Source organism: Falco cherrug, chromosome 2, assembly GCF_023634085.1.
Source record: "Falco cherrug isolate bFalChe1 chromosome 2, bFalChe1.pri, whole genome shotgun sequence".
NCBI lineage: Eukaryota > Metazoa > Chordata > Aves > Falconiformes > Falconidae > Falco > Falco cherrug.
In genome coordinates, this window is record NC_073698.1 from 3,966,102 (window position 1) to 3,988,510 (window position 22,409).

The following is a 22,409-nucleotide window of genomic DNA, read 5'->3' on the forward strand; positions in this document are numbered from 1 at the left end:
CACAAGGGGCTTGGCCAGACATTCTGTGCGCACTGTGCATAAATCCTTAAAAATGTACTGAAATAGTTGCCTACCTTCAGCTGAGAGCTCTGACATGCAGTATGGTGGACCCCGAACAACCACTTCTTGTAGGATGATTGCAAAGCTGTAAATGTCCCCTTTGAACGTGCCTTTTCTGTGCATGTCTGGGTCCCTTAGTAACTCAGGAGCTGTCCAGAGCAATTCTAAAAAATTCAAGAGCATCACTTTTCTTACATTTGAGCTCGGACTATTGCAAATTAGGTGCTTAAATAAACACTTCATTTCAGTCATTTAAAGAAATGTTGGAACATACTTCATTATTCACTGGATCAAGTATTTTGCTTCTTGTGACGTATTAGAAATATTAAACTTCCATCTTGACAAAAAAATTTGCATTTTCAAAATTTAACTCTACCTTTTAAAAAATTGTTGCTTTACAAACAATTTATATCCTCTACACCAACCCTGAACTTCAGCATAAGATGTTTTCTCACCATTGCAAAAAATTTAACACCTTTTTTTGTTTAAAAGTATCACTCAGGCAAAATGTTGGTGCTGAAGCCTGGATTTCTTGTTACAGTTGTTGCTCTTTTACAAACAACAGCTAATGAAGTATTTTCTGTAGCTCTCCTTAAATGAAAGTAGTTTGTGTAAAAGCAGGTTGTGACAGTCTGAAGCATGATCAGTCTTCATAATCTGATAGTTCAAGTGATGAAAGACACAGTTGTAAAACATACCTAGCCTCATCTAGAAATGAATCTCCCTCAAACTAGGATATTGTTACCCTGGGAACAGTGCAATCTGAGTAATGGGAACAAGGAACATGTAAGCTGCTGCAATATATATATATATATAACTTTTGTAAGGGAGGAGAAGAAGGTCTTCTGGCAACTGCCCTGACACACTGGAAATGTGTAGGAACCAGATCCTGTGACCGAGGGATCAAAACACTACATACTAATTGAAACCAGGTTTTAAGAACAAACTGGGATACCAGAGGAAACCCAAGGCAATAGCAAGGTGAAAGAAATCTTGTCAGTCTCCAAACCTGGTCCTACGAGATGCTGTCCCTAAGTGGTGGGGATGCCACATGGCAGCCTTTGGTGATTGGCATGTAGATGATATATTTCAAAGAGACCTGTATCATCTTGAGTTTCAGATGGCTCTTTGCATTTGGATTAACCTAAAACTTCAAATGTAGGGTTGGGGCTAAGGATGTTAAACCAATTCCACCGGTCACAGAAACTCAGGACTGATCAGATTTCAGGGGCACTTAAATCCTTCTTCAGCTATGACAAGCTTCAGTTCTGTCACTGCTTACAATAAAATCTTTTTTCCTTACCACGGCACTGCTATTCACCACACTTTCAGGAAGTCTGAAAAACTTTGCTTATCCTTTACTGTAACAGTGCATTGTATACAGGTAACCAGATGCGGTAAGATTGAGCACATAAATCCTTGTGTGACCACTGGCCTGCACTTGCATTAGGACAAGCATCTGCTAAATCAATGGACAAACATTTTTTTAAGAAAAATAACAAAACCTTATGGCACCTACCTTCTGGGGATGGCTGAATATATGGGCATTTCTGTGCTTCTAAGAGCTCATTATAACCGTAGTCAGTGATCTTCAGCACAAATCGGCCATCCACAACACAGTTACGAGACTTGAGACGTCCATGGGCAAAATCTCTATGATGCAAATACCTAATTCCCTATGAGTACATAAAAGATTGAGGCTGTTCCTTAAGAATTATACTATCCACCAGCAGAGACACCAAGTCAAATTGTCACCTTAGATGGCATTAGATACATCATTCACTCTATGTTAAATGCAGTCCTATCAACCCAAGACACTATGGGGGAAATCCAGTAACGGATTAGGAACAAGAATTAGGTTAGCTGCATCCCAAAATAATGCTGGAAAGGACTGGCAACTTTAGGAAAAGTCAAATGCCTCCCTCTGTATCCCTAGGATTCATTGTACTCTGAAGTTGTACTTTTAGACAAGGTTAAGAAGATGGGCACAAGTGGTACCCAATGGTTAGGTCAAGGGAAGCCAGTAAGAGCTGAATGCCCTTACCCAGCTCCCTCAAGGACGGTCAGAAGGTGGATGATCATGGGCTGTAAGAATAGTTCTGGCAGTCTACCTTCTGTAGGTCATCTGTGCCAGACTGGTAGTTCACTGTTTGGGTGAAAACACATGGGATGTGATTGGAAGTGTGTGAACGCTCGTTTGAAGTGAACACATGCATAGCCAACCTGTGGCAAGGGATGGCTACCGTTTGGTTCTATGCTGAATGCATTTCTGATTTATGACAAGAAAGGGCCTCTGGAATGTACAAATTTGTCACCAGATTCATTGTTCTAGGTGATCAGTTCTAGCTTGATGTGTGGTTTTAACTTCTCATCCTGCTGCATGGATGTAGTCCTATTACCCCAAATAGTGCTTCTCTCGGATGGTAACAAAATAAGAATAAGAGGTCTCCATTAAAGACCCTCTATACCAGTATAACTACAGTCACATTGGTTTTCCCTGCATTACTATAAAAATCCCAAAGTCCTGAATTAAATAGCTATGTCAATATAAAAGTCACATGCATGTCACGCCTCAGCAGGAGCAATGGATTTACTTTAATTAGATCCATCACGAGAGAGGACTTAAACATCCAATCCAGTTTCATGTCTTCGTTTCTCAGCAAGTCTTCCAGGCTTCCTCTGGAGCAGTGCTCTGTCACTATGGCAAAGATGCCACAGTCAGAGAAAAAGCCCAGGAACAGATTCACATTTTCATGACGCAGATCTTTCATCTGAAACAAGACAGTGAATCACAGCAAGACCAAGTCAGGTAGACATCTGCTCAGCAGCTTCTCTATATCATTAGGTGTCCTCACCATTCTTGTAGTCCCAGTCTTTCACACAAGGATGGGGAAGAAAACAACCTCTTTGCTGCTTACCTTCAGCTGCCCTGCAATCTTTCTAAGCTTTGCTTTTCTTAATCTATCCATTAAGACAAAGAAAGCAAGATAGCAAAAGCAAACAGAACAGAAATTTGTTTTTCTTTAGACGAGCTAGATTGGATCTTTCATTGGGACAAAATGGCTTCACTGGGGTAAATTGAATTCAGCATGTGGAGTCTTACTCCAGCTCTGATCTGATCTGGAAAGCAGTTCCAAGACTGGAAGATCCAAAGTCATCCATCAATGGTGCTTTTGGAGACATGCCCTGGTAAATTTGTTATATTTATGCGCATAAAAATGCTACTTCTACGTTAGGAGTAGCTGCCAACAACTAATGGCCTTGAATTTGGAAAATAAATGTGTCAGCTTGTCATTTAGTAATACAATAATAATAATAAAATTGAAGACTAAAAGCAAACTTCTAATAGGCATCTTAGCAGGAGGCACAAAGCAAATCCCAGAGAAATGCACAGCCACGTCTGTGCCACACTGTCATCAAATTATCCATGAAAATAGCTGCCAGTGCATTCTCCTGCCCCGACACTGGCAGGGACTATTTCCTCCAAACTGCTCTGCCTTTGCACAAAAGGTCACTTAGAGGACTTACTGTACATTCAGCATGGCACCAGCTTTGAAGTGGCAGGTCCAGGGTGGGGTTTTGCAAGCTGCTGACTCTGCCACGTGGGTTATTGGTGGGTATGTCAGGTGCAATTGTGCATGGTCCATTCCACCAGATTTCACTAGACAAGACTCACCGACAGCCATGGCATATGATTCAACAGTTAAACAGGAGACAAGGAGAATAAAAATACCCTGCCATCGCAGAAGTGCCCCCGAGCAACCTTCCCTCCACATGCCCTGTCATCCCCTGTTCTTACCTTCCTCAAGACGTTGGTGGAGCTTTGCCGCAGATTGTGAACTGCTCCCGCCTCAAATTTTTTCAGCCACACCCAGTCTCCCTGTCCACAATACAGGTGGGTGAATGATAGAGCAAGTGTCTGAGCAGCAGATAACGTTGGGACCTAGGTCTGAATTCCACGTCCTTGACTTTGAAAGTGTTTGAGGGTTTGCAGTTGTCCTGGTTTTGGCTGGGATAAAGTTAATTTTCTTCTTAGTAGCTAGTACAGTGCTGTGTTTGGGCTCTGATGTGAGAACAAAGTTGAAAAAGCACTGAAGTTTTTAGTTGTTGTGGGGGTGATGTTTATACTAAGTCAAGGACTTTTCAGTGTCTCCGGCCCTGCCAGCAGAAGGGCTGGAGGGGCACAAGGAACTGGGAGGGGACACAGCCAGGACAGATGACCCAAACCAGCCAAAGAAGTATTCCATACCATAGGATGTCATGCTGCGTATATAAACCAGGGGAAGAAGAAGGAACTGGGGGACATCTGGCATTATGGTGTTTGTCTTCCCGGGTCCCCGTTATGTGTGACGGAGCCCGGCTGCCCTGGGGATGGCCGGACACCTGCCTGCCCAGGGGAAACGGTGAATGAGTCCCTTGCTTTGCTTTGCTTGCGTGCGCGGCTTTTGCTTTACCAATTAAATTGTTCTTATCTCAGCCCTGGAGTTTTACATTCCTTTCCGATCCTCCTCCCCATCCCTCTGGGTGAGGGGGAGTGAGCCAGCAGCTGCATGGGGCTGGGTTGCCAGCCAGGGTTAAACCATGACAGCAATGTTCTTGGCAGTAGATGCTTTCTATACTGCACCTGAATAAGAATATCCACAGCAAACCCTCAAAAAATGGACTGAGGCAGGAGCTTCACTTGGATCAGAACTTCATGCCTGAAAAGTGTATTAGTGTCTGATAAACAACAATAAAGTGATTTAAAAAGAAAGTACTCTGCCCAGAACTTTTTTCTGGCATTAATGATCCAGTTGATTTTGCTCCTTTTCAGGAAAAACTGCCATGCCATTTTTTCAAAAAGCTGTGTTTTTAGGAAAGAACTGATGAATGTCATGAGTTTTCTTGGCCATTGCTTCTGCTTAAGCTCCATACTATCCTGTCAGCACTAAGGGGAATTTGATAGCCTTTAATCTGTGTATTTGGATCCTGTCCTGTAAGAAGTGGCCTTATTAGAGATGTCACCACCTAAAGGCTGTCTTGTAAGAAACGTTCTTCATGATGCCTTTACATGGTAATGTCTCTAATATCCTGTTAGTTACTGCTAGAGTCCCAGTTGGAGACACACCTGGCAACGTTACGTATGGATGTTGAATACCACCACTCACATGACTCCAAGGGTCAGAGCGAGGGTCGGGGTAGAGCTGCCTTAGACACTGGCAAGTCCATGCTTGGGAGTAACTTATTTTCACCCTTAGGGTCTATCAGCAGTTCTCCCATCCCGGGTTCTACAGTGCTGCAGCTCAAGACTTTCCTCACTTAATCAGCTCAGTGAACAGCAAGTGGTGGGAGAACACTGCACGAGGTCCCTACCTACCTCATACAAAGCCACGCTGGAGGTTTCGTGGGTGGCAGCTGTGCTTTTCAAGGAAGAGGAGCGGGTTACAGATTTCAGGCTTTTGCTGTCGGCTCCTATGCTGTTTGCATCAACCAGACTGTCCAAGGTCAGCCTCTGGAAGGCAAGGAAAGCAGGTGCAAGACAGTTACCACCTTTGGATGTAAACCTCCACTCCAGCTCTGCCTTGGGCCATTGATTTCACCCATGCTAGCAACCTCCCAAACCTCCCAAACTTCCTATCTCACCTCTCTGAATACCTCTAAAAGACCAAGGTTGATCCTGTTTGGTACCTTGAAACACTACAGCAGCACTTGTGATGGAAATGTCATGGCTGAGAGACACCAGAGGAGGCAGGTGTTTCTCTTTGCATTGCACAAGGAAGTGTCTCCTCTGGAACAAGCAAGAAACCCGTATCTATGTGAGTGACCTATGCAAAGAGATTGCTCCACAGCAGTCCATATTATTGGCATGGTCCTGGGCATGGGGCTGGTCTATGCCAAATAACAGTCCCCCAGGAGATCCCCAGCTCTGGAAAGGAGCCAGCACAGGCCAGGAATGGTTCCCAGTAGGTGGTCTGGATGCAGACAATTTTAGAGGTTAAGATGGTTTAGCTATATGGACCTGAACTATGCTAAGCCATCCAACCTCAAGAACAAAGAATAAGCCTCGGCTGTTAGAATAAACACAGCCAAGGGTACTATTTACATAATTGTAACGGCTTTCACACTGCATGTGCATCTAATCTAAGATTCAAAAACACTCAGCCTATGGGAAATTTTCTGATATGCAGGGGAAAATGAGACATGCAGAAGTGAAGGAGCTTCCTAGAGCTTCATGGGTATGACAATATCACAGAGCAAACCTGTTTTTGAGTGTCCCACCAGATTACTTTCATGAGTCGAAGGACTTGCCTTATTATATATCTCTGGGTTGATGAAGATGACGTCATCCAAGGTCAGTATTATCTTGTTAGGTCCCCTGAATAGCTGGCTGTTCAAGATACTACGCCTGCAAGAGTTGGAGAGTTACCGTTAATCATTTTTAGGTGGGTGACCAGTTTACATCACCTCTGAGCGCCCCACATCTGGCTTCCCTGCAGTATTAGGAAAGTGCAGCATGTGGTGTGGCAGTGGGGATGGACATGGGTGAAAGCAGTAGACAAGTCATGATGCCCTGGCTTAGAGTGAAATCCCCTGAGTCAAGGGTTATCCAATTCACAGATTACGAAAGCTGTAATCTCAAAGGGTCTCCATCACAAACAGATATCTTGAGTCAATCTGGTTACAAATATGAATTGGTTCTGTACATAATGCACACTTTGTTTTGCTTGGTTTTATTTTCCATATCCCAAATCATTCTCCATTAGGAGGGAATAATAGGTTTTATTAGACCAGCCAATCTGGCTGGTGAGAACACCAGCCTTTCTTAGGGACTGAAACTGAATCACAGATAATTTATAAAAGACGCCTGGACACAAATTACCATCAAAATAGGCTGGCTGAATCTCTCTGTTGTAGCATAGTGCAGTATGAAGCATACAGCAAGATACCCCCTTGCAATGACTGTCAGCTCATACAGAGGGAAAAGCTGCAGGGGATGAGCAGTTTGGCATGCGTGGTGTAGTGCAATGCGACATGGAGGTCTTGGAAGCAGTATTGATGAACCAGGGCTGTTTCTCTTGGTCAGGAATAATTAGATCAAGAAGACCATGCCGATTCAGATCTGCTTCTTCCAGGACATGAGCCAGATGGGTTGTCTATCATACAGTGTGTAACACAGAACAAATGCGCTTCTGGCCTCTCCATAGGATGCTGCTGCCTGTTTTCCAGGGGATGACTCTCTGCACTCGTTGGTAGGCTACCAGATTTGCAGAATAGCCACCAGCAAGAAAGAAAATTCAGTATACTCGTGAGAACAGCAAAGACACTATCTGTTGCTTGACTGCATCCTACTACTTGCACAGCTTCTTTTGAATTTGCAAGGCAGAAAACTCAACAAGAAATGTTGTACCATCAAGGACTATGTTCATGTTCATGGCACAGTTCAAACAGGCTTACGTCCACTTTGTGCAAATCGATATCAAACACTCCAGAGTTTCATTGTTAGTTTTTAGCTGAGATTCATCTGACAGTAATACCCAACACATGGCTGTTTTAGGGACTCAGAGAAGAGGCCGAAGTCACACCCCATCATTCTGGACACCCTATTTCAATGGACATCAATGTCTAGCACAGAGCACAAAGCACACTGTTATCTATTAGACAGTCAAAAACTCTCAAGCAGAAACAGAGAAGGGAGAGGAAAGCTCCCCCATTGCCCTCAATGACACTTTTTGTTTAAGGAACTTTGTTTACACCACAGCAGATGTCTGATCTGCACAGACCTAAGACTTTTCCTGATGAGGTGGGCAACAGGACGCCTTTTGCTAGCTGTACTCTAGAAGGAATTCATTTCACAAAATCCCTGTACATCACCACAATTCACTTTTCCATTGCATGTATCACTCTGGGAATTTTAGAAGAACACAGACAGCTTTCTGGAGTTCAGAATGAGCCTTGGCCACACAAGCTCAGGTATCACCTGGTAGTCTTTCTCTACCACTTTGTCCCAAGCCACCCAACTCATCTTCATGCAAAAACCTCATCACATATGTACCTTTCACCCTTCCACCTGAAGAACTTGCTTGGTCAATCTCATCCTTTCACACAAGCATGGAGGAAAGCACACCTCTGCCAAAAGCAAAGCACAAAGTGTGGAGTGACTCATTTAAGCTCATGCAGAGCTAAGCCTGGAGTTCCCACATTTGAACTCAAACCATGCTGTGGTTTAAATTTAGTTCCAGACATGCCCTTCCCTAACATAAATCAGTCTGAGTCATTCTAGACCTTTTTTATTTTTTTTTCTTCCCTTGCAGATGGCCATACATCTTCACTCATGACTGAGTCTTCCCAAGCACAGTCTGGTACTTGTGGAACAGCTTACAAGTAGAGTAGGCAGAAAGACTGTCTTTTATTTACTTAATTGTAGAGGCTGGTGGCCAAGTAATAGATCAGGGTTTTAAAGTGCGGGTGGATGGAGGCAACCTCCTCAGTGCCTGCAGTTGTAAGATATTAGAAGCAGCTGTGTGTTATAAACAGGGGGGCTGTTTAGGGTGTTGCTCGCTGGGTGGCCTTATATAATCTGTGTTTGGAGGGATGATTCAGGAGTGGAGAGAAAACATGTTTTGGGATGATCTGAGAGGCAAAGCTGGATGGTGTAATCCAGGAAACTTTGCTCTGCCGAATTCATTGCTGCTGAGTAAATATGCCTTCTGATTTCAGTCACACGCTATATAGACATCAATAAGGAGAGAAAGATTATTTCAGGGGGCAGTTTGGAGCAAAAGATTACCTTAGGTTATGGCCTTAGTGTCCTTGCCAAAGAGCAACCCACAGGCCCTGGACCAACAAGTCCATGACACCTTGAGTATAGAGTCGGGACACAAGCATAACCTATGCAATTGTTGGAAACCCTCCCTTCTCCAGCAAACTACTTAATTTGCTCCAAAGATCGTATGCCCAGACCAATATATATGCAGTGTGAATGACCAGGGAGCTGGACTTGAGTTCAAAACAGGGAATAAATTAGCTTGGTAATAAAGAGGTACCCTAATTAATGGCTCTGAACCTTCTCTAGAGATATTATCTCTCTCTTTCTCTTTAGTACATGGAGAAAGAGGTTCAGCCTAGTGCTTCATAGAAAGTAGGAATATATTAGGGACAGAAATTCAGACAAGAATGATCTGGAGAAAGAAAAAGACATTTAACATGGCAGCCCACTTGGTCTCCACCCCAATGTTCTCAAAGCAGATTCCCATCTTTGGGTTTTATGGCATACTTTGAACTTCCAAAGTGATAGTCACTTTCCTAATGATTCAGAGCCATCATCCAGCTAATCCTTCCAGTAACAGACTGCAACATTCTTCCAAACCAGGACTGGATAAAGGGCAAAATGACTGCTCCTGGGACTGCAGAACCAATGTCCGCAGTGCTCAAGCCACTATCACTTTAAAAAGTTGTATTTGGTTTGCATGGCAAAGTTTTGGTAGTGAGGAGGCTACAGGGGTGGCTTCTGTGAGAAGCTGCTGAAAGCTTCCCCTGTGTCTGATGGAGCCAACACCAGCCAGCTCCAAGACGGGCCCACCGCTGTCTAAGGCTGAGCCCATCAGCAATGGTGGCAGCACCTCTGGAATAGTGTATTTAAGACGGGGGAAAATCTGCTGTGTGACAGCAACTGCAGCTGGAGAGAGGAGTGAGAACATGTGAGAGCAACAGCTTTGCAGACCCCCTGGCCGGGGCAGGAGGAGGCAGGAGGAGCTCCAAGCACTGAGCAGAAATTCCCTGGCAGCCCGCGGTGAAGCGCGTGGTGAGGCAGGCTATGCCCCTCAGCCCATGGAGGTCCATGGTGGAGCAAACTTCTATCTGCAGCCTGGGGAGGATCCCATGCCAGAGGGACCCATGCTGGAGAAGCTCATGGAGGACTGTCCCCTGTGGGAGGGACCCACACTGGAGCAGGGGACTAATGTGAGAACCTTCCCCATGAGGAGGAAGGAGCGGCAGGACAGCGTGTGAGGGACTGACCACAGCCCCCATTCCACATCCCCCTGCACCACTGCTGGGAGGAGGGAGAGAAATCAGAGAGCCTGGGAAGAAGGGAGGGGTGGGGGGAAGGTGTTTTTAATATTTGGGTTTATTTCTCATTATTCTACTCTGATTTAATTGGTAATAAATTAATCTGATTTCCCCAAGTGGAGTCTGTTTTGACTGTGATGGTAATGGCTGAATGACTTCCCTGCCCTTACCTCAACCCTCCTCTCATTATATTTCCTCTCCCCTGCCCAGCTAAGGGCAGTGACAGAGTGGCTGTGGTGAGCATCTGGCAGCCAGCCAGGGTCAACCCACCACAGAAGTGAAGAGATATGTGGCTGGAGAGCAAAAACCACAATCAAACCTTCTATGTGTTCACTCATTGTCTAAACTGCTGGCTGAAGTGCAAGTCTCCCACCAAAGCTAAAAGTAGCACTGAACCAAATACATGATGCAACTCTCACCTGATCAGGGAACCCAGGCTCACAGCACCAAGCACCAGAGCAAATAACAGCATCACCCCCAAAATCATGACTGTAGGCTCAATCCCTGTGCAAAGAGGGGGAAAGAATTAGTGAACTAGAAAACCCTTTGATTTAGGAAATAACATTAAAAATATCAATATCAGATCATTAGACTACAAAGTTAAATATTCAGCCAGGAGAATGCTAGAAGGCAATTTTTATGCCACGTTAATCTGTGAATACACAATACTTACTGACTTTATTTACATGAGACTGCAACTACTTTATCTGCGTACTTTTTTTCTATACCAGACCCAGAGCCCTGAATCAGTGGAAAACCAGTTTTTCTTCAAGCAAATAAAGACTGGATTCATGGGGAAATATTAAGTTTTAGAGGCAGTTTCTGAAAAGTTCATAACTTTTTAACATTTGACCCTCTGCTTTCCAGGAACTGAAATGCTGAAAAAGCTTTATCATGTGGTACCAAACTGACGGCCAGTGTGAGTCACCAGCCTATCTGGGGTTCTTCATCCCCTGCTACAGATTTCTAATGCTGAAAAGAGCAGAAGAGAAGGAGAAGGCAGCAGTTGTTTTCCTCAACGAACCCACCGACACAAAGTACTGGAGACGGATACATTGCTCAAGAGCTAAGGAAAGCCAACATGAAGGGATGAGCTAAATTCCGGTGGGAACTGTCTGCTGTCTGTGTCTCTTCTGTCTTCTGTTTTTTTTTTTTTTTCTATTTTATTCTGTCTGTATTCAGCAATCCTTAATCACAAACAAGCACAGAGAGATCTGGGTTGATAAAAGGTTTGTAACTCTACGTTACACTTCCACCTAAATCACAGGGTTTTTGCAAGCACTGAAACCTAGAGCTTCCCAGTGAAAGATGCAGGCATTTTTGTAAATCGATGTCCTTTCCTGGAGAAGGAAGAGCATTTTAGCTGAAATTTTCCTGCCAGGTTTGGACTTCCTTTCTGCTTCAGCCCAGAGCCCCAGTCCCTGATTGTCCTCACACATACACCGGCCCAGGCTGCCCAGAGCAGCTGCGGGTGCCCCATCCCTGGCAGGGCTCAAGGCCAGGCTGGACGGGGCTGGGAGCAGCCTGGGCTGGGGGGTGGTTGGACCAGATGATCTTGAAGGGTTCCTTCCAACTCGAACTGGTCTATGATTCTATGATACTAATTAAAGATGTCCCTAACCATGGTGGTGTGTCTGTACCTGGTTATCTTTGAAGATCCCATCCAACCCCAACCATTCTGTGATTCTATGAAACTGTGTTGCTATATTAGAAGTCACTCTACTTTCATGCTCCAGTCTTGTATTATCCCTGTGTACCTCCACTTGAAAAGAAATCTGGCCACAGTAGAATAGATACTTTACACCCATTTCTCCACCTCACAGACAATGTAGATGCAGACCAAGGTTTCACTTCATCAATGGGTAAAGGAGACACAGCCAGCTTTCTCCAGGAGGTGGTCAACTTTAACACAGGGACAAACAAGACCACACCAAGCTGGCCTGAAGGGCACAGTTTGCTCTTCATGCACAAAGTCAGAGTGTTGTGGTCCCCACAAGAGCAGGTAACAGCCACCTAACGTTCATCCCCAGGAGGAAAGGGAGCTGCCAAAGATGTGCTCCCCTCCAGAAGGACAGGTGTGAGTGTGAAGCCAGAACACATCCAATAAAGGTCTTGCATAACGCTAAATCCATGGAAAAGGAGGGACTGGATCAGCTTAGAGGCAGACTTGCAGGAGACCTAGTGCTCTGGGGTTGTGGTCATCTTCTAGGAGACTTGTTACTAAAGAGTGAATGAGCTCTGAATAGCCCAGTCACAGTAGCATGATTTGGTTTTCTGGCTGGACAAAGGGTCAAATGCCTTCTGGACAAACAAGTGATGAAGTGTAGGGGTATGAGTGTCCCATGTCACACCTCTGCATGGCCTGCTAACATTTTCAGAAAGGATCTGCAATGCAGACCACAATGTGGTAGGAATAATGTGGAGTTTGCTAATGCTCTCTTCTGTATTCAGTCAGGGTTTTTTTGCTGGTTGTGTCTCCTAAGCTTCCCCAGGTAACCCCCAGAGACACTGCTCTCTAAACAAATCTCCTTTGAGAAAGAGTCAGAGAAATTATTTTGCTTATTACCATTGTGTATTACAACCCACAAGTGCTTGGCCACACTTTAAAGGACTCTAAGGCAACACGGTACTTGAAAGGCAGTGTAGAAAGCCAAGGAATAGCCAAGGATCTCTCCCTGATCATGTCCTTTGCTGAAGTAGGGGCACAGTTACACATCATAACATGAGGACTCTTTCACAGCTGGAAAACATTCGAAGTCCATGCAATTTCATTCACAGAAGCAGCATCTGATAAGCTGAGGGTGAGAGCTGGTTGGAACACAACATTCACAAGGGTAAACAAGAGACAGTAAAAGGACAAGAGAAGTAAAAAATAAACACCCAGATAAACAAACCCTAAGGAACAGGAGATAGCAAAGGCAATACCAAAGACCAGAGAGTTCATGGCAATGATGGATGGGCCATTGCAGTGACCATGCAAAGCCTTGAGGAAGCTCAACCAGAACTTTACAACTAATCAGAAGTGAAAGCAAGGTTATCATGGGCTCATGGGAAAGAGCAAACTTACAGGATACTTGAGGGAATTTGTGGGATTGTGTTAAACTCATTAGGGGATGTTTTAAGAGGACTGTGAGAGTATGTGAAAGTTCTTATGGAATGTTTAGAGGAAAGGACAAAAACGGGGAAAGGGAGGGATGAGGATGTTTAAGTGTGGGGTACTGGAGAGGATGGGGATGCTGGTCACATGTAAGAATGTTGTGCATTTTTCCAGCCAAACCCTGCACCTGGTCATCACAGTCTGTACTACCCTCTTCTTCCCTGTTCCTAATTTTTTACCTGGGAGTGTGCTCTCTGCCTGTGTGTGACATTTGTAGTCTTCAACCTAAGCAACAAGTAAGATAAGTCCTGGAGCCAGCTACACATGAAAGGCCACAGATGTGGAGACATCCGCTTGCACAAACCACCGGGTTTGATAGCTGGCTTTTTTGTTTTGTTTAAGTTTTTTTTGGGTTTGCTTTTTTTTTTTTTCTTTCTTTTTTTTTTTTTTTTTCCTTCGGGAATTACAGGTTTGGACCATCTACCAGAGGATGAATTTGTATGTGTGTAGGAGTTGGGGTGGTGAGATCTGGCAGCAAGTCTGTGGCACGATCTAGTGATGCATAAGAATGGGATCTGGCCATTTGTGTTGTCCATGTCTTGGCAATGCTGGTTGTGGGTGCTGGTGCCTGTATGTGTTACACCGTCGGTGACTGGCTCTGTCTGCAGGGCGTGTGTGTGCGCACGTACATGTACTGGGAGCACCTGCTCACCCTGCTCCCGGTGGATATGGGGTCAGGAACCACAGCAGCCCAGCAGCATCACATCCAACCCCCCCTCCAACCCTGACTCCATACAAAAGCCAGACTGAGACCTGGATTTAATTCTAGTCATAAAATTCAGTCTCTGAAACATTAGGAATAATAATAAATTACTATTTCACTGACAAATGCCTAGAGCTTTATGCTTTTGTAAAGGTGTGAACATAAAACCTGATCTCTCTCAAAATCAGTGGGATTTTTCCATAGACTGCAATGGGATGCTAAATTGCTATGCTGTTCCTAGTGGCAGTGCAAAATTAGATACATGGTAGCATTATATTTGTCTTTTCTGTAGCTTGCCAGCTGCTGTAAGATCAGTATATCTCCAGTTTTTATGGAGTGACACTGATTTAAACCAGCTATGGCTGAGCCAAGGGGAATGTTTTTCTCAGCTGCTGAATGAAATATTCTGTAGATGTGGTTAATTTTGTCTGTTTAAGTCATATCCTGGAGCAGTAGGAGTAAATGCTTAGTATTATAAGTAAATATGTCAAGTGGCAGCTAAGTATCGTACCCTGAGATTTTGGCTTCCCTGTGGACTTCAAAACTGCACCACAGTTGCCTCAAATTAAAAACAATAAGTAAAACTAGGGCCCAGACTCACAAACCTAGGAAGCAGCACGGATACCTCTGCCCCTAAGTCTTCGATTACCACCGGTGTTGTTTACAGTAACTCATTATTTTGCGTAATGATTACAATCTTTTCTTGCTGAGGTGAGCTGTGATGATCCCTAAAGCTGCATAGCTAACTGGGTAAAGAAGCTGGGGTTAACTAGGAGAGATCGTGAGAGCATCTGCTGTTGTGCAGCTCTTCTAGGCTGTCCTCCATGCAAATCCTCTTAGTGCCTTGTCCCCAGAAGGACGGGGACACAGTGCTGGGTGGAGCCTCTGACATCACTTGGTTGCTGTCAAAATAGGTAGATGTTGACTGTCAGACCTGGAAAACCCTTCCCAGCACACAACAGTGGCAACAACCTTATTGAGCTAAGAAGCAATAAAAGAGTCTTGTGGATCAATAGTGGGATCTCTGCATAGGACTCCCATTATGAACAGCATGATGACTGGTTATCTATATATTCATTTCTTGAGTTTAGACTTTTCTCTGTGGGGAGCTCTAACTTAAAGGAGCAATCACCTGGGGTAAGAGAAAAGATTAAAGAAAGATGCAGCATGGACCCAACACCATTTGACCCTGTTTTTCTGCCTTACCTGCAGTGCAGGGAATATCTGGGTCAAACCAGCAGCTGGAGTCTGGCTTGGGTGGAACTCCACTGGGAAAGTGGATAGCCCGGTTTAGGGATTCCACAGAGCCTGAAGACATGTCCAGCAAGTGGGTTGGGAAGAGCTGGTTCCCATGACCATCTGTGTCTAGTATCACGTAGTTGCTCAGCCCCTTCCCATGGTTGTCTGTCTCTACCCGGTGACTAAATCCAGGGAAACTGAAGTTTTTTGTGTGCCCAGCTATGTTAGCTCCTGAGACTCCAGCTCCTTTCCTCCGAGCACTGTCTATAGCCATCGCCATGAAGTATATAGCGTCATAGATTGTTCCAAAGAGTGGAGAAACCTAAAAACACGGGAGAAATTCAGGTCAAGATAGACTATTTCCAACCTCCGGTTTGAGATTTTTGGCAAAAAAGTGTCCCACTGGCTAAGCTGTAAACTCAATATTGAGACACCTGAGCATTAAGGCCCACAGAGTAATGGTTTTGAAGAATCTTAGGTTGAAGGTAGCTCTGGATTGGCCCAATATATGCATGACTTTGAATATATGTCTTTTCTTATGGTTGCTGCCCAAAATAGAACTTGAAAATATTGCTTTATCATGGGAAGAGCCAAGACTCTGAGCCTGATGTGCAGCTGGCATTTTATCACAACTTGCCTCAAAGCACTGTGCTAAAACATCTTCCACAATCGATCAAAATCAAAGGCTTGCCTCCCAACACAGGTGGGAAAAAAGTGTCATGCCCAAAGGATCAGTCCCCTCTGTCAGAACATTGTTTGTTCCTAAGATGTAAAAATCACAAAGCAGAGCCACAGCAAACTTGTTCTCTGGAGTACCAGAATTTTTTCTCCTTGCATTCCTCCCTTCCATACCATACTTGATTTAGGAACCTGTAACTTTTGCCTCCCCTAAAACCACACACAGTGGCTTTTGCAATCACATGTCTATTCACAGTTGGTAGGTGAAGTGAGAGTATAGCCATATACCTGTGATAAAAACAAGAGTGCTATTGGGAGCCATAGAATTTGATATGTGTGATGAGATTCATTGATCAGATGTAGACACCTTCAGTGAAGAACCCTACCGTTAATGTAGGCAACCTGCGTTCTCATTATAGCGAAGGGAAAGAAATGAAAGCTTTCAAGGCTTGATTCATCTCCTCCTAAAGCAGACATCCGTGTAGATCTGATAAATCGTGCCTTAAAAGTACTTAAACTTTTTTGAAAGACCATAGTGAGATTGGAAGATTGACTCAGCTGAATCCTGCTTCACAGTGTGACTGATTCCCCAATTCTTCTTGTAATGTCTATAGCAACCAACTTGGGGTTTTTTTATGGGCTACTGGTGAAATTTAGATAATTGTGCTGACAAAGAATAACTTTGAATATAATGCTAAGTAGAATGAGGCAGCAAAGATCCTAAGCATTTCCCTCTAGAAGCATCCAGTATTTTGTTTGCCTGTTGCACCCCCACCCCCCACCCCCCAATTCTAAGGCATGTGGACATCTTATTTTGGTGCTTTACAAACTCCATGGAATTTATCTGCCTTAGGAGACACCTCTTCAGCTTGTGCCTGCTGCTGTTAGCACATAGCAAATCAAATCTGAGAGCCTCAGTGACAACCCCATTCTCTTGAATTCCCAGCATGGCCTTGCAGTTGAACCAACTGAGTTAGATTGCCCAGCATCCAGGAGAAATATTCTTTCCAAACATATGCAGGCCACATCTAACTTTCACTTTACCTTTCTCAAAACAAAAGCATGCAGTCTGGGTTGTCTCTCCTCTGTGCTTTCTCTATAACTATTGCTTGTCCCATGGCTCCTGTTGCCAGGTCCCACAAAAAATCTAAGAGAAAGAATATTTACCTGGGTGGCTTCCAATTCCCTGCTTATTTCGTCACTTTCTTTAGCTTCCCTGAATGCATCATAGAAAGTGCTTTCTCCAGGCTCCAGTGTGATAGTCAGCACAGCATCGTATGCTTCCTGGAGCTTGCTGTCATTATCAAAGACACTGAATGAGTTGTTTCTGTAAGGAAGACTGTACAGTAAAGTGTCATATGGAACAAAGACGTATCTTCCATCTGCTAGTCCCATTTCCAGAGCTTTTGTGAGTAAGATGGCTTGTTCCTTCCCTCCAATGAGCACAGAATGCATGCACAGGAGTATAACTGAAACACAAGGGTTGCAGGCAGCATTGGCAATCTGTTTGGGATTTTCAACACAAAATATCCCCCCCACCCCCGCACCCGCAATTAAAGAGCTGTCTGAACTGCTGTTTCAGGTCAGACCCTAATGGTCCCCCACCAATGCTATATGCTGAGGAAGCTGGAAGCTACACTAATTTTGTTCAGCCTTTGAAGGTCTGCAACGTCTAGCAAAGATGGCTGTGAGCATTACCCATTACCCATTCCTGGAGCTATACAGAAGGAGGAACGGAGAGAAGTTATGACAAAAGTAAGACATGAGCTAACATGATGGGTAGTTGTGGTCATTGCTGTCACTGACTGACTGACATGAGCTTTCCGTCTGTGTGCCCTGAGCTGACAGACACCACAGTCATTAGCAGTGCCCAAGCTCCACCCATTCACCCTGTCATCATATCTGCAGATTTTAGGTTGGGCACCCTGTTGTGTTTCAACATCTGGTCTGTGCTAGGCCATCCCACAGTCTGTGTCTTTGCCTGCAAAATGCCATGCAGCCGATGTCCCCATGTCTGGTGGTGGGAGATCTGAAATACATGTGTAACTGTTTAACAGGCTTTTGATGGTGCTCACTGACCTTTCATGAAAGGAAGCACTCCTGATCTTCCATCCAAGACAGTATTTCAAAACTCAGTCAGTGAGAAAAGCAAAGTAGGGCAATGATAGGAAAGAAAATTCCAAAGGAGACCTGCCAGCTACTAAACCAGGAGGGAGCAGGATCTCTAGAGTAGCTGTGGTGTCTCCTTAGAAGTATACTTGGCAAAGTAGAAGCTGAAGTGAACAACAGCATTTTCAGGCTGCTGAATTACAGGAAAGAAAAGGGTACTTCTAGGCAGTGATCATCCCATACTATAGCAGAGGGCTTAAGCTGGTGAGGTGAATCATGTTTGAAGAGGGATTGGTTCTCTCCATTGGTTGTGAAAGGAGCCCATCAACTCTTAACTCACATAGAGAGCTGTGATGGTAATGAGATGAATCAGCCCAAGGCAGCTTTGGTCTCGAGCATTGATTTGAGCACTGATAAAACTCCAAGTTAGACAGCCCCTTGCTACCCTTGTTACTCTTTGACACAGAAGTCAAAGTCTTAGCTAAAATGCATCCTCGTCTGGATCCACAGTGTTGACTGCAGAGGTGTATGTTCAGGATCAGAGCTCCATCACAGACTTCCTAACAAGGCTCTGAACCAGGAAAACATGACTTTTTTTCCTGCATTTTCTCAAAAGAAAAAGGATCATTCTTTACTACGCCCTGTACATCGACAAGGGCCCTTCTGCTGTTTTAGTATGTGGTGCGTAACACTGGATTTCACTTCTGATGCCTTCAATGAACACAGGTAGCAAGGACACAGCATCAAAGCGTGAGATTTTTGATAACCATAAATATAAAACCTTCCTATAAACCCCTCTTTAGATTTGACAGGGTCAAGCACAGACACCCGCCTACTAAATATTATTGTTTCGGAGAAGCTGGACCCAGTCTTTCCCATTGTAAAAGGCTGTTTTGCCTTATCTCCATTACATACAAAATGCCCAGCATTTTTTTACGTGAAGCCCTGGATCCATTAAGGTCAGAGACAAAATTCTGTTTGACTTAAATGACTTCAAAATTCCGTTCTCTAAGCTATGCCCATTGCATAACAATGCAGTCCTGCCCTGGAGAAAATAAAATCAAAATTAAATAAGGTAATGAGACTCAAAGCACTTACTTCTAATGTCACCAACTCCTTTAATCTCATTCCAGGTGTCTTCAATGCCTTTTTCCCCTTTATGGATGGATGTAACAATGCGTACAGGAAGCCCCTGGCTCCTGAGTGCACTCGCTAACTTGTTGGCTGTGTCCATCCAAATATCCTCGTTGGAAGCGATGATGCCAACACGAGCCCAGTTAAAGTACTTCATTATTGTAAACAAAACTTGGGTTGGAGAGGGCAGGGTTCTTGCAAATGTAGGGTGGTGGATGGTGGAATCCAGTTTATAATTGACACACATCCATGAGAAGATGGCTTTATTCCAGTTTTCCCCCAAAAGTGTAGCCACCTCACAGAATCCAGGGTTCAGAGGGCCTATGAAAGCTGAGTAAAGCTTTCCAAAGCCAATGAATCTAACCAGAGCTCTTGATGTCTCACATTCTTCTTCTAAAACCACATAATCCAGCCTGTGACCAAGATCTAGAGAAGGATCTTTGCTTATTCGTCCCACTGCTAACCTGGCAGCCACGTGGGGAAAGGCTTTGGAAAAGAAGGGGTCACAGTTCCAGGGTCCAAGCAGTCCAATTTTAAAAACAGAACAATGTGCTGGAGAGCAAAGTAGGTTTATTCCCAAGAGCAGCCACCAGAGAGCCTGGAAAAATGTCTTGAATACGTTTCCCTTGTTGAACTGATACAATCTAATGTGCCTTGACAGCACCCAGAAGAAGCTGTTAGGGCACAGCAGGAGAAATGACATTGTTTTACAGGTGGGTAGATCTGTGCTGAGTTCTTCAGGAAGCCAGGCAGTGCATTACCAGCTGCTGGAAGAAAAGTAGATTACATTTGTCTTCCCATTACATGTATTTGTCCAGCGCATGTAGATATAGCTGAGTCAGCCCAAATTACACAAGAGTTCTCAGGGCGCGAGTCTTATGAGCTGCCAAAACCCTGCACAGGCATGTGGACAGGCACCACACAAGCCACTGCACCACACAGACGAGCGTCCAACCAGGTCAGATGTACCATAGTCCTTAAATGCACACTTATATAGACATTTTAAAATGCTTTGCAATGTATTCTGAAACCCAGCAATGAAGATTTGAGTCTGCCTGCAGCAGTAAACGCAAACTATCGATACACAATTTTTCAGTTTCTTCAGAAGGATAATTCCCAAATCACACAGAAAACCACGCATATAAGAAAACAGAAAGGTGAAATGTATTAAACCGGTAAGTAACTTTTGCCAATCCAAAATCCTCAGTGAGTTTTGAATATGAATCAGAACCCATACAAACATAAATGTACATACACATGCACACACACATATAGAGACCCATATATACGTACACTTAGAGATATGTATGTATGTGCATATGATTTTAAAACTTTCTGGAAAGGTTTTTCAAGGACAACTCATAGCAGAGTCTCTTGAACCTGACAAAATGCAAGGTGGATAAACAGGTAATTACAAAATGAGGAGGAAGGAGGATTACGGTTTGAATTTAGATAAAAAACTATTAAATAACTGTCAGAGCAAAAGCTTTGTGTTCACTCTTGGCTTAAAATATTCTTGGTTAAAAGCTAGGAGCCATAGGGGTTTTTTTGGGAATAACAACCTCGCCCTTCACAGCCAGGCACAGAAATCGCAAACCCACAACAGTCCGCCCGCCGTCTGCAGTGTCACCCTGTGGCGTATAAAACTGGCTGATTCAAGCAAGTTTGTGCTCTAAAAATAGCAGCCCCATTACACCAGCTTACCTGTTCATTACTGAAGAAGTATTTTTATCCTGGATCCTCAGCCACCGAGACATGCAATGCAGAGCACCGCAGTGCAGTGTGTGTGCTGTAAATGTACCCACTGGTCCTCTAGCCTGATGGAGAGAGACCTCCAGAAGGAGCCACCCACCAGCACAGCAGCTTCTCACTGGTGGCAGTCGCTATCCTTGAACATGGATCCCGCCTCAAGGACAGGCAATGCATGGTAAACCTCCCCTGTAAGCGTGCCTGGGTGCCCACCTCCTTCAACTTCTTGCTTGCATGGGCCTCTCCAACTGGGCGAGTGCTCTGAGACCCTCCACACTGTATCAAAAGCTTCCCATGTCCCTTTTGGTGAAGGCCATCCTTCTCCAGGGTTTCATGACTTGGTGTACATTCCCCCAAGCCTTTAGTTCCTCGATGAAGGCCTTGCAGAGTTCCAAGGCTGTCTTGCTCTGAACTGCTTCAGTGCAGAGACATACTCATATCTAATTTAGTAATTGTAGGGATGGCATCTTAAAGCTCTGCCCTTGGATTAGTGGGATTTAGCTCCTAGGATCTGCCCCTGCAGAACAGCTCCTTAAGTCTCCCTGCACCACAGCAGGGATAGCTCCTCTTCTGCCCTGTAAGCAGCAGTGACAAGAGCTATTTTAGGTCTGAGGTAAGCAGAACATTTGATTTTGGGCTTTACCATCCTGCTGATGCATTACATTCTTCTTTTCCCCATTTCTTTCTTGTACCCATCATGATGCACACAGAGCTTTCTACACTTGCATCAAAGTCTTCTTGGTTATTTGTCTGAGCCCTCTAGATATCTCCCTGCAGCTGAGCCCTCCAATAACCCTCCCTGCAATCCCAGATAGCTTCCTTCCCCAGTGAACCTGGCAATACAACTGTCATCCTGGAAAGACCTCGAATGTCTCATGCCTGTCCTAGCTAGGAAGCCCCTTGCAATAATTTAGCTGAGGTCACAGGACCTTGTGGTCTAGAGGGTCTTGTGGTCTAGCTTGTGGTCTGGAGGGAGCCATTTGTAATTCAACCTTTTAGTGGTATTAACTTCAAATACATCATATAAATTTTACATATCTCATTGGTGTGTGTTCAGGAGCAGTTCTTAATGACTAATGATTGAGGGAAGCCACAATCCACTTCAGATGCAGTGGAGAGAGCAGCTCTCCAGTCATTTCATTCATTCCCTCCTATTCATTCATCTCCTTGTGTGGCCCAGACCTGGGAATGTTTCTGGACACGTGCTTCATTGAAGATGGGTATAACTCAAGACAGTTATCAAGAATTACCAAATAGCTTTTCATTTGGAAAGTGCCTAAAGGACACACTAAGGTCAAGCTTAAACTAAGAACACTGCTGTGTATGCTACTAGTGCATTAGGTCTGGACACCAGGTTTTAATCAAAGAATGAAATTAAATAAAGTTTTTGAAGGTAGGAATCTGATTTTTTTTAACTGAACTTAAAAGTTTGATTTATCCATATACAAATATACCTACATATCTATCCTTATGTCATATGCTCACTGCTATCTTGGTTTTTTCAGTGTTGGCAATGGTGCTGCAGAGTTAATT

At 44.3% G+C, this 22,409-nt stretch overlaps 1 protein-coding gene across 4 annotated transcripts in view; it reads right to left on the bottom strand.

Annotated features, from left to right (window-relative positions):
- Positions 1-21,298, bottom strand: part of GUCY2F (guanylate cyclase 2F, retinal) — a 53,982-nt gene extending 32,684 nt beyond the window's left edge. For 3 of the 4 annotated variants that reach the window (XM_027807800.2, XM_027807798.2, XM_027807801.2), the window contains exons 1-11: positions 20,832-21,298; positions 19,092-19,894; positions 17,052-17,353; positions 15,174-15,528; positions 10,527-10,611; positions 6,349-6,445; positions 5,417-5,551; positions 3,860-3,940; positions 2,655-2,831; positions 1,580-1,736; positions 75-224 (exon numbers count right to left, since the gene is read on the bottom strand). In XM_027807800.2, the coding sequence (XP_027663601.1) occupies positions 75-224; positions 1,580-1,736; positions 2,655-2,831; positions 3,860-3,940; positions 5,417-5,551; positions 6,349-6,445; positions 10,527-10,611; positions 15,174-15,528; positions 17,052-17,353; positions 19,092-19,830 (2,278 nt within the window). In that variant the 5' untranslated portion in view covers positions 19,831-19,894; positions 20,832-21,298. The remainder of the gene's footprint in view (positions 1-74; positions 225-1,579; positions 1,737-2,654; positions 2,832-3,859; positions 3,941-5,416; positions 5,552-6,348; positions 6,446-10,526; positions 10,612-15,173; positions 15,529-17,051; positions 17,354-19,091; positions 19,895-20,831) is intronic. The other variant, XM_027807799.2, reaches the window with a different exon arrangement.
- Positions 21,299-22,409: the final 1,111 nt, after the last annotated feature.